General features: G+C 40.3%; 1 protein-coding gene across 2 annotated transcripts; it reads right to left on the reverse strand.

Moving 5' to 3' along the window:
- Nucleotides 1-783: 783 nt before the first annotated feature.
- prdm2a (PR domain containing 2, with ZNF domain a) lies at nt 784-9381 on the reverse strand. Of its 2 annotated transcripts, none has more exons than XM_083975445.1 (4): nt 9290-9381; nt 7791-7856; nt 2970-7221; nt 784-2713 (listed from the first exon to the last, which is right to left on the reverse strand). In XM_083975445.1, exon 3 carries the CDS (start codon nt 7151-7153, stop codon nt 3002-3004), a length of 4152 nt encoding a protein of 1383 aa, XP_083831571.1. In that variant the 5' UTR covers nt 7154-7221; nt 7791-7856; nt 9290-9381; the 3' UTR covers nt 784-2713; nt 2970-3001. The 2 variants fall into 2 exon arrangements, with proteins under 2 accessions (XP_083831571.1, XP_083831570.1); XM_083975444.1 differs by having other exon boundaries at nt 7791-7859; nt 9290-9368.
- Nucleotides 9382-12781: the final 3400 nt, after the last annotated feature.

Consider the following 12781-nt stretch of genomic DNA (forward strand, 5'->3'; position numbering starts at 1 on the left):
CACACAACCCGATTCAAATGCTTAATACATTTGTTGCAGACAAAGCATGTGTACAGTAGTAACCTTGAGTATGAATAGAAGTTAGTTTACAGGAAAAGTCCACAGGACAATCTCTCATTAGTCTTCAGGACACCGTCTCTGGCTGCAGAGCGTGTTGCCGGATGATTTCAGGTAAAGTTTGATTTTGGCCACGTCAGGTATTAACACCATCTCGTTGTCACAAGGCTTTGGAAAAATATGCGACATCACTGACTGGACCCATTTGAGATTTGAATTCAACAGGTAAGGTCCCATTGTGGTGTTTACAAATTATATGTACAGGTTTAATGAGATTCAATGCATAATGTTTAAACAAATCAGGTTTAGAAGCATTGCACTCAGATCTTTGGAATGTGATACTAAGAGTGTTGATATTGAGCAAGCACTCTGCAGACATTTGTTTTCTACATTGTTGACTACATCCGTCCTTAGCATGACGACTTTTTGGCAACCAGATTTTAAACGTTCAAATAGTGGTGGAAGAGAAAATACTTGAATAGCAAAAAACAAGAGTGAATGTAAACGGATGAGACGCAGTGGTGGTTCAGAGCAGTCCACTGCTCCTAAGGTTAAAGTAAGGAAAGTGTGCCACCACCTGGACAGTTTACTACTTTGTAGCCCAGCATAAAGTGCAGGAAGCTACATAATGCTATAACATAATGTAATTGACTTGTTTTTAGTACCAAAAAGAAAAAGCTTTACACATGTAATCTTAACATTCTCCATTTATTTTTAACACTCGCTTCAAGAAAACTCTAGTGCAAATCATACAGAGAAACTGTTTCGAGATTGATAACGTGATTTCTTAAATTATTAATAAATATACATGACTCATTTTACACTTTGAAATGCTACAAGCACTCTTCACAGTTAAATAACAGTCTCCATCCTGTACTGTACATCTCACACATTACAGTCTGTCTGAACAAAACAAATATTACCAGCAAGGGCTGAAAAAGGCAAAAATGTAAAGTAGATGTACCATTACAATTTCAGATACAGACCATTGTCAAGTTTTAGTTTGCCCAAATTAATATAACTCAGATCAATCATAATCATATAATTACCCTGTATAGCACTGTAACTTCAAACTAGCAGATTATACAAACTGAAATCATACAGATACAATGCGTTACACTCATTCTTTGAGATAAGTGACAACTTGCCACAAACATTTTCATATGTTCCTACAGGATCTCAGCAAAAATGACCCCATAATTAATCTAACATTTCCATTTTGCAATTTATACATGTTGGAATTCATTATACACACTTCACACAATGAACTGCTGAAAACTCACACTGATTATAAGCAATGATGAAGTGCATGTATGCGACAGATGACAAAGACCTTAACAGACTGTACTTCTAATATGAACACTTCTAGTCATAATCCCACACAAAATTAGATTTTAACAGAGGTTTGCAGAGGAGGTGCAAAATGAAGCCTAAGAGAAGACAGAAAAAATAACTACGAGAGATTTTTCAACATAGTTTCTTTTTTAAACGTTGCTAAGATGTATCCAAGATGTACAGAGCATTATAGTACTTCTGTTTGGGATTGCAGTGCAGTGTTTCCCCCAATGGTTGGAAATGTATTTTGGGGGTGGGGGGTCTATGAACTTGAAAATGCACAATATGAAATTAGTGTGCAAAATGAGCTCTGCATATCTTTAACAAGTTCACACACATTATATAGGGAAGTTGTGTGTGTGTGTTTTTTTTTTTTTTGCATTTTCAGCAAACTGGAGTAAACTGTTGGAGTGGGATTGAATCTAACCACCACCAAAATAAATTCCTCATATGGAAAACACTAAACTGTTTACTCTTCATCACTTCTATGCCACATTTTAGCCATATCATATAAATCTGGTGGCACATAAACATTATCATTCTCAGATCTCTCATACAAATACATGGCAACTGGGCCAAGCTGATAATGACACAATTTTGATTTGAAAAGCCTATAGTATTAAATCTACTCTCATAGTAGATTTATTCACAGTCTCATATTCACACCAACAATGACAACATTAACTTCCTCCATTGTAATCAAGTACTGATATCCCTAATAAGAATTTAGAGAAGTGGCAATGTCCAATATTTCACTGTACTGAAGAGCATGTGACAAACAATCAAACAATCTAATGTGTCTTCCATGTGATCACACTGGTTAGTGTCAATCAGACCATCAGAACAACATCAGATTCATTGCTGAAGGCCTGACTGCATTAACATAATCCATCCTAAATTAATGTAGCTGTAAAATTAAAGTTGACAGCATGCAGTAAGAGTTCAAACCAAAAGGCCACAGACAACAGATACGGAAAAGTGCAAATGCATGCTGAATATGACTGCTACCCGACATTCTCCTCTAAATACCACTTTCCTGTGACACGTACTGTAGCAGTCAGATTAAATTCAAAGTGCAAAACCTAGCTGTTGACAAAAGGTTCGGGAAACGAGGGAGAAATTTACAAAACTCCAAGCTACTACAAAAGCATTCAAATATTCATTTAAATACATCCACTTACTGACGAATCCTCAGTCGGCTGTTTTATCCAACGTGAACCACTGTACAGAATAATGCAATCTATGTGGTTTACAGTGCGATTAGCAGATACCTCCCTTTTGTATGACTGAAGATGTATGCAGAGTTCCACACAGCAGCGTCCTGAAAAGGGACAAAACAAAAAATACTGTTGACAAAGATGAAATGCAACATCTTGCCTTTATATAAACATGAATAGCAATACAATAAAACCCCCTATAAATAACAAGCATGATGATCTTTTCAAAACAGCACAGCACACAGCAATTTCACAATGTTAGTAATTACATTTTTTTATTTTTGTAACACACACACACACACACACACAACTCAAATATTATGATCATTTTGCAAATAAACCAAGCTGTGCTTTAAATACCTGCTGATCCTCTGGTGGGTTTGGAGTAGTCTTCAAGCTGTAGCACTCTGCTCAGAGTTGCTGGTGACACCTCTGGATGCTTCCTCTTGACTCCGGTTGGGAGGCGGCTCATCCTTCTGGGGTGCAGATTGTTGTGGTTTCACTATAGTGATTTTAATAGGGATTCCTTTGACACTTTGCTGCACTCTGCTATATTGGCGCATAGAGGGGTTGAAAGTGCGAACAATTGGAAGTTCATTCAGAGTTTGAGTCTCTTGTGGTGGCTGTGTGCTCTCTTTAATGATTATCTTTCTTCTTTTGTTTGAAAAGACAGTTTGCACTGGTAGTATGGCAGGTCTCTTAGCCTGGAATCTGGTTTTATGTGGAGGTGAGCCTCGTTTCTCTTCATTATGGGAAACGCCTCTATGCAGGCGTCCATCATTTTCCTTTGTCACAGAGATTCCCCCTTCTTTCCTTTTCTTTGTTTCTTTAGGTTTCTTGGGGCACACTGCCATGTGTTTGGTTCTGCTGCGTCGCATTGTGAATTCTCTGCTACAGTGTGGGCACACAAATATCTCCTGCTGCTCATCCACCTGTGCAGATGAAACTTTATTTGATGAAGTTACAGACTTGTTCCTCTGAGGCATGACCCTCTGGACCAACTTTTTCTTCCTTTTCAGTACTTTGAATTTCATCTTTACTGGTGATTCCTGGTTAGATTTGGACCTGTTTGACTGGCTGGCTCTGTTTGAAGCATTGAGTCCGTTGGTAGAATTAGTAGTTGAGAGCACTCCATTCTGAGTTTTTGCAAAGTGGCGTAAAGGGATCGGATTCTTTTTGGGTGTGTATCTCCTTTTATCACTGGCGTTTGCACAGGCCAGGATATGCTTGTGTAGCTCTGGCATGTTATCAAAGCTCTTTCCACACTTGGTGCACCGAATAGCTGTGCTAAAGGTTTGTGGAATGTTATGGGTGGTGAAGTTTGTGGCTGAAGCCAATGAGGCAGCAGGAGATCTGTTATGGTAAGGAAACGGAGGAGGCTTGAAGCTGGGATAGTGCTGATTAATGCCAAGACGAACATCAGGCCCTTTGATTTTGCCTCCATCTGACGCCATGATTTTTATTGTCGTAAATAGCTCCTCCGCAGCCACATCTATTTCACCTTCCTCCTTTTTCACCAATTTCTTGGGTTCCTCTGGGACATCGGGCACTACAGGCTCTGTCTTGACCTTCGTTGAGTAGTTGTGGTTCTGAGGTCTTAGTTTTCCCTTTTCTTCTTCAGCGTATGTACACTGTTGGCCAGGATGCAATTCCTCCTGATGCTGTTTCAGATTGCAAAGGTAGACAAATTCTTTAGTACATGCACTGCAAACGTAAGTTTTGCCAACACCGTGCAGGCTTGATCGATGATCAAGCAAAGCAGAAGGTTTGCCAAACAGCAGCAAGCAGAATTCACACTTGTAGGGCCATTCATCAGCATGGTCACCGACATGATGGCCTAGTTCTTTCATTGAATGGAAAAGCTTATCACACACATTGCAGATGAAATTCTTGGTGAAAGTCTGTTGTGCATCACTTGGTGTGCTATTTGAGGATTCGTCGTCTTCAGCTTTCTTGGAGGGGGGTGAGGCGTTTGATGGTATTTCGGGTGTGCAAACAGTACTGTCAGCATCTTCCCCCTCTTTTGCGGTTGGTGGCTCTGCATTAATAACAGGCTCTGCATAGGGACTTGATTCACCCCCAGAATGAGAATCAGATACCACTGAGGTGGTGGTGGACAGAGTTACTGATTCTGCAATTGATGACATAAGAATAGTCGGGTCCACAGTTTGAGGATTGGGCACTGAAACAATCTGTTGCTGTTCTATGTGATTAACAACCATTTGTGTAGGTACAGGAGCCTCAGAGGTGTTTCCCTGTAGGGTTATTGCTGCAGGAACTACACTCCCAGGGGCTTCAAGGGCTATTGTGCACTCTATCAACACAGTGTTGCTGGTGATGTTATAAGAGTTGATAAGGGAGTCATTTAAAGTTACTGTGGGTGCAAATGGCACATCAGACACGGGAGTGGAGTCAACTATAGGTGGATTGAGAGCAATCTGATCGGTGAGAAACACGTGGCCCGGTAGATTTAAACTTGGATCAAGAGGTTGAGAGAGTGTGACAAGATTGGCAGAATTTGTTGTTGCAAATGCAGCAGATAAGTCACACTCTGCAGTATTCAATGCATTCTCTGTGCAGATTACCAAGGGCTCAGGTGATATATTTGGGGCTAATACCTGGATTGGTTGGCTTGAGGGGTTAGAAATAGGTGGTGGTGGTGCCAAAACTGTAATCAATGATGGCGCAGTAGGGACAACAGTGTGTGAGGCTGCAGAGGCAAATGCTATGGTGCATGGTGAAGCTGGCTGCAAGGTAACAGGGGTAAGGGAGGCAGAAGATGGGGTCAGAGAATTGGGGGGTAGGGCAAGTCCGTAAACAAGACCTTCTGTGCCAGGTTCCACTGGGGTCACCATATCTGAACTTGTGACTATAGTAAAGTCCGTGACTAACGTACTTTCAGGATTCCCTAGGCTTTGACTTTGCTCTCCAATATTCGTTAAGACTTTCTCCACCATACATGTGTTTGATTTTTCATCTAAATTTAATGTCACTTCGGATTCACCTAGGCTCTTTTTTTGCAAACTTAAATCCAGTGCAGCATCAGCTGAGGCAACATCTTCATTTTTCTTTACTGTATTAGACAGATCCAGTGGTTGCTGGTTACAGGGGTTGCCACCAGTAATGGGGGGCCAGCTCTCTGGCATGATAGGTTTTGCTGCTGTATCCTCAACAGATGGTGTTGGGTCGTCCTTCTCACTGGCTTTTAGGTGTATAGGGGAGAGCTGTGGAGTCTCCATCTGTCCGGTATTTACAGCATCAAAACTGCCCGCATCTGATGTCGGTGTTTCCTCAACAGATGTTAGGCTTTGCTGTGGAGAGCTTGTTGGAGAGCCAGTCCTTCTTTTAAACCTTCCTGTTCCAGTAGGAAGGACAGAGAGAGAAACAGGTGAGCAGGGCTTCTGGCCATCTGTGATGAGGGCAAGCGTGGGTTTAACGCCGTCTTGCTTCTCCAAGAGCTGCTTCAGCTTAGGAGACAGGAACACTGTCCTTTCTTTCTGCACAACTGTGGACTCTGTGTTCTGAGGAAGAAGATTCTCAATCAAAGAAGATACAAGTGACGATGACGAAGAGGATACCACCACCTCAGACTCCAGTTCGGTTTTTATTTGTGGTAAAAGAGGTGGGGTTGCAGTTCTTCTCTTTGTCAGTGGTTGACCAGGAATCTCTTTGCCGGTAACTGAATCTGTATTTAAAACCTGGCTGATTTGGGTGGGATCAAGAATCAGGGCATCTAGTCCAACCAAAGCTGAAGACCCTGAATGCACCTCAGCTGCTTCACAGCTACTCACTGTACTTGTTGACACTATCTTTCCATCAATGTAAAAGCTCAGATTCTCTGAAATATTGCTAGAGACATCTAGCATGTATTGTTCCGTGTGCTCCCCCTCATTCTCTAGAGCAGCAGCAGGTGCTGGATTGTCACCAATATGTGTTTCCTGTTGAGATGTTTCAGTAGCAATCCCCTGAAAACTTTCCTCCTGAGGCAGAGTTTTTTCTTCAGATGGGACTTGCAGGTGCTGCTCGTGAATCCTGCGTTCATGTCGTCGCTTGTTGGTATGAGTTGTGAATATCTTTTCACAATACTTACAAGCATGATGGCCATCTATTACTTCCTGAATGTGGTCTTCAACAGACAAAGTGGATATATTAGAGCTAGAGGGGGATGAAGTATGAGTTTGCATGACTGGACCTGCTGAATCCAGAGGCTTCATCTTCTCATGCTGCGACTGACCTACATTTGAACCAAAAGACGTGTTGCTCTTATTGCTTTTGTATGCATGTGCCTCATAGTTTGTCATAACGTGAACGTGCATGTGTCGTTCCAAGCCTTGTTTGCTGGTAAAATGTCTTTCACAATACTGACAGGGAAAAGAGTCCCAGACTCTCTCAGAATCTTGATTGGGGTGTTTATGAAGATCTGGGTTTGGAGACTTAATTGTGCCTGATTCCATGCTAGTTTCCTCTTGAAAAATATTCTCTTCCTCCTCCTCGTCCTCATTACCTCTAAATTCAGAAAAGTACAAGTGAGGAGAGTCCTCCATCTTCTGTAGAAGTTGTATCCAGTTATCTGAAGAATATCTGTCACACAGGGCTTTGGCAGTTGTTACACCTGTTGAACAGATGAAGAAGATATTGTAAACAGTGCATAATAGAGGTGCCATTTAAGGATTGCATCAAATAAACGTAAACATCCATTGACTAATAAAAACTTTTAACTTTTCTACTTTGACTTTACACCTCAAATGAACTAGTGACTGTGACTTCTAACTGCTGTTTGAGTTGTCTGTTTAATCAAGTTATTCATTTATTCAATGTATTAATTCATTCATTCATTTAAATGACGACTAAAAGTAGGCTAATTCTGTATGTTTATTATTTATTGACATGATGCAACTCTCATGTACAGGACATTGTGATATACTTAACTGAGCTTTATATTCTACATGTGATCATGATATTGTTCACCTCAATATTATCAATTTCATTAACTTTGTCGATATTTTATTTGTTTGGGCATGCTGCATCAGTCCCTGACATTACTGCAGAGAAGGCCATCCCTTAGCTTTGATCTTACAAGCTACAGTGTTTGGGGTCTGGAGGTCAGAGACCACTTTTCCATTTTTGAAAAATGTATACAACCTTGAAAACACGAAACTTTTCATGAAAAAATAGTCTTACCATTTTAATGCAGAGTTTAAGGTATGTTTTGATTGGTTGTTGAACATGCACGGTTGTCTTGTCTTTCTGCTGGAAGAAAAAAGAAAACAGCAAAGCACACATTGTAATATATCATTAAACTTCAGATGGAAAAACTACATGATAAGAAATGTGGTCGAAGTGGGATGGGAGTTGTTCAACATTGTGTACTTATCTCATTGGCCATTTGGCTAAAACTTAGGTCCTGCCTTATGAATTCAAGCTTATGTCCCTCTATCATATGAAGGACACATTATGAAGTGGCAGATGCAGCCCAGGCAAGTGGACACGCAGTTGCATTGCTACTTAATATTAAATCCAAGTATGTTCTTTTCATTTGCGGATAGTCTACTTTGAGCATATTTCCACAATTATGCATTTCTATGCATCATTAACCCTGGTGTTGTTGCCTTTGACCACCTGCTAAGCACATCTACATTTAACAACTTCCCGGCACACACACACCTTAATCAATGAGAAGATTGTCGGCCACTACCGTTCATTAACAGAATACTTGCATACAGATCAAGTTTGGTGCATTTTGACATTCATCTACTGCTTGGTACGACAAAATGGCAGGCTCATCATGTGTAATTTAAAGGACTGTCGTGCTCTTGAACCATTACGGCATCAACATCTATTTTACTGAGTCGTAATTGTAGTCATCCGTTTGTTTAACAGTTTTCTCGTGAATATACAGAAATTATAATTTTTTTAATGTTAATGTTTAATCTAAGTATAGTTCTTTTCGGGCACTTGTCGAAACAGAGGAAATGTAAACAAATACCATACAGCTTATGATAACAGTTAGGCTACACGTGATCTTTTTAAAAGCCAAATATATCATGATAAAATAAAATTGAAGCTGTTATGATATCATATGGACAGGTCCGAAAAGGTTTCCAGCACCATTCAAGGGGCCTTTAAATACTTAATTATTTGAAACAGTTTCTTAATATTCGTCCTCCATCTGCGTTGCAACAAATAAATCTAACACGAAATACACACAAAGTGGGTTTAAAATAAATTTAGCCATCCAAATTATCTCAACATTAAATCGGTTTAGCTTCACAGTGCGTTTAACACGCATCTGCTTCACCTGGTGTGATGACGCTCCACCGTCCTTGCACCATTGCTAGCTGCTCTCACAACACGTCTTCACTTTACTGTTTTGCTATTGCGTTACAGACACTGCTAGCACGTCCACTCAAAGGTCAAGTGCTCCTTTAAAACAACACTTCTGTCGTCCTCCAGATAAAAGAGAGTCCCTTGCAAATGACGTACTTATAACAGCCAAGATCCTACGACAATGCTTCACTTAACAAGTTAAATAAATCAGCGGTTATAGACAGGAAAGCACCAACAATACTGTTAGCTACAATGCTAACCCTAGAGCTCTGGCTACGCGTAAGGTATAACGTTCGACACGGGCGTTACGAATGCTAACTGTTACTAAAGAACGTGACAGTTTACGTACGTACTTATGCTCGAATCCGAAGCGTCGCAGAAACGGTTTGAAATAATCCTCCGGTTCAGGTTGTGGACAGTTGTGAATATTCTTCCTTAATGCACCAACAACATTTAAGCGTTTTCATTGGTCGGAACATGTGGATGTCAAATGTTGGCCAATCAGCAACAGGTTTGTTAAGAGCTGGGAAGAGGAAGAAAAAAAAAAAAACATCACTGCAAAAGGCAACGGTCTCAAACTAAAGGGAACAGTGGTGCATCACCGCTATCATAGATCATTTATTTAATTAAATGAACTGACAATGCTGTAGGCTGAAATAGCCCATTACATATTTTGGATAAATTAGTTGGATCTTAGCCCCCAGTTTCTTTTTTGACGCGTTTTGACTAATTTTCACATCCTCAAAAATGCTTTTGAATTTTCAAACAGACTAGTATATATATTACTAATCAGTCTTAAATATGTATGTATTTTATTTATTTATTTATTTTACAAATGCCCATAAAATGTAGGCTATTTCTGAAATTTTAGATCTCAGTAAAACAGACCCTATTTTAACTCTGAACCTTGTCCTTGCAGTTCGCTCATTCAGCCTGAAGAGGGCGCCATTAGTCGGTTATAACTTTGAAATGAACAGGTCATTTTCAACAAAGATGTTGTTTGATGAAGCCAGTAATTTAAATCAGAGAAAAAGCTACCTACACGACAATATTGTTTTATTTTCATAGGCATACACTTTCTTATTTATTTCTTTTTTTCAATTTCACTTTTCTATTTTATTGATTTGCTAAATAAATCCCATGCCACTGGCAATTTTAACTCATTAACTAATTTAGGCTACTAATATGCCAGTAATATGCCAGTCTCTTTAATTACATTTGTCATTTTTGTTAAACAGCTGCTGAGAATAGAGCAGCCACATTGGCAAGTTCATGATTTATGATGTGATAATGTGTTCCCTCTTTTCCCTAACAATTGTGAATTGAATCACAAGGCACTGCCTCATATAAGGCCCACACCTACACTGATAGGCAGAGGGCTCCCCTGTGGTTCCACATAGCATTACTTCCACCTCCAGAATCAGGCCAACAAGACTGTCTTTGAGAGCATTTGTAGGAGGTCACCAGACCCCACGTATACATCTGTGACATCGTGCAGCACATGGGTGGTGTTCTCATGGCAAATGCCCGGTATTTCTTGTTGTAATATATGTGGGCCGAATTTGCTACAGTATATAACTGCATACCAGACCTCTGAAAGCCACAATAAAGTTTCCAAACAATCGGGTTCTCTTAAGTCTAATAGAGAGCACTGTTGTTTTGAGAACCCTCCTCTATGTTTAACTACCAACTTCCCACACTGAATTGCTGATACATTGTGATATGACATATTGTATTTCTGAGAGCCAAACTGTCATAGACACCATTATATTACTACACCTTCACCTTCTGATCATGTTTGCTTATACATGGTTGCCCCTAAAGTTGGAATAAAATATATATATATTTTTTAAACTTTTTCTCATAAAATGATTGTGACAGTGTGATTTATTCTTGATAAAACGTTGTTATTTAATCTCTTCATAACTTATCACTGTGAAAATTAAACCACAATTAACCATTATAGCCGTAATAGAAATAAATATTATTCCAACTTTATGGGCAACTGTGTTGTTCTTCACAGAGAGTCACCCTGGACATGCCCAACGCCCCATCATGTCTTTCACAGTTGATGACAATTACAGCTGTGGCACTATGATGAAGAGTTAACAATTGGGTCTGCTGGTGAGACACATACGTCAAATCATGTCATAAGCAGGTGATGAGTGCCTGGAAGCTAAAACACACATGCCTAAGCCGCCAAAGGCAAGAAACGGCTTTGCGCCGAGCAAAAGCAATCCAACTCGAATATCATTGCAAGAGAACAAACTGTACATCAGTGTACCATTCTTTTGATAATCAAGTATATGAAATGTATTTTACAGGTATAAGTCTTTGCACTACCACTATGCACTATGGCATTAGATTCCTAAATCAGTATGCTGAACTGAGGTTCAGTGATATTTGAGTTTGTGTATTTAAAATACATGTATCCTCTTCCCAGAAGCCACCAGGTCAAATTTGCAACCAGATTGAAAGTCAACATGCAATACCTTACCTGCAAAGGCCTTCATGGTAAATAACCCTGTAGCTTAACATGATCCTGGAAACAAAATTCTCAAACACTGAGACTGAGGATATTTATGAAGGTGTAAAATACATCACTGTCATTGGTAAAAGGACAGAGCATTTCAACATGTCATATAGCCTTAATTTTCATATTAATGTCTTCACATTTAAAGTCTACAGTCGATACACCATGCCAGTCTTAGATTGTAAATTGAATGTTTAGTTCTTGTGGTCACTGTGTCTGTCTCTGTGTCTACGATTCAAGCACATTGAAGAATAAAATACTGAGTTCATAAAAACAGCTAAGTTTAAATCATAAACCCCAGGTCTCAGAAGCCATAACAGTGAACTGAAACAGTTTGCCCCAGATTAAATGCATGGTAACATATCCTGTGGCAGTGGGCGCTGGTTCGTGCCAATGACTCTGTGCACAATGAAACATTCACAATCCACATGAACATATAGGACAAGAGAGACAGAGAGGGAGAGGTGGCCCACAACGCGCCTGTGTATCAGGAGGATCACTGAGCAAGGACTTTAGTATGAAACAATAAGGGTCTCTTATACATAATGTGTGCCACACAGCGCAGACAAAGGCTTGCCTGTGATTATACAACATGTCATGTCACTGGGACGAAACCAAATTTTATTGCTTCATGCCGTGGGATGCCAGCTGTGCAGGGAGGAACATGCAAATGTGGACACATGGGAACACATACACAAACTGTACAGTGCAAGAGTACATGATACTGTACATGCAGGCAACTGTAGCCCACTGTAGCCCCACTGTACTGCATATTTATGACAGTATGTGCACTTGCACACACACACACACACAGACACATGCATGCACACACCACGCCCATGCTAACAATCCTCCAAAGTCTAATAAACACACATGTGTCCAGGAGAATCACGGTGCCTATATTTCTGCACACACACATTTAGAGATGCACCCTGACCCCCATAAAGTAACACGCCATATGCACAGATACCGTACACACACTTAACATACCTCTAACACAACATCAATCCTTCTCCTCTTTCACTGTCTCTGCCACACACAAGCAAATTCAGCTATTCCTTTCATCCGTACTGTATCTGACCACACACACAAACACACTGTCTATGCCTGTCACTCTGTGCCCCCTCTCTTGTCCCTCCAGCCCCACCACACCCACCTCATCCACCCTTTAGTTACAGCTGTCTTCGGCACTCAAAACAGGCCCATGGGCTGACATTTTTTCCTCCATGCACTCCACAGGCCTGACATATGGCACTCCTCACATGCAAACACACCTACACAGTGCTGCAGAGCTCCAGTGATCACAGGATGG

This window comes from Trachurus trachurus (assembly GCF_905171665.1).
Source record: "Trachurus trachurus genome assembly, chromosome: 7".
NCBI classification, from domain to species: domain Eukaryota; kingdom Metazoa; phylum Chordata; class Actinopteri; order Carangiformes; family Carangidae; genus Trachurus; species Trachurus trachurus.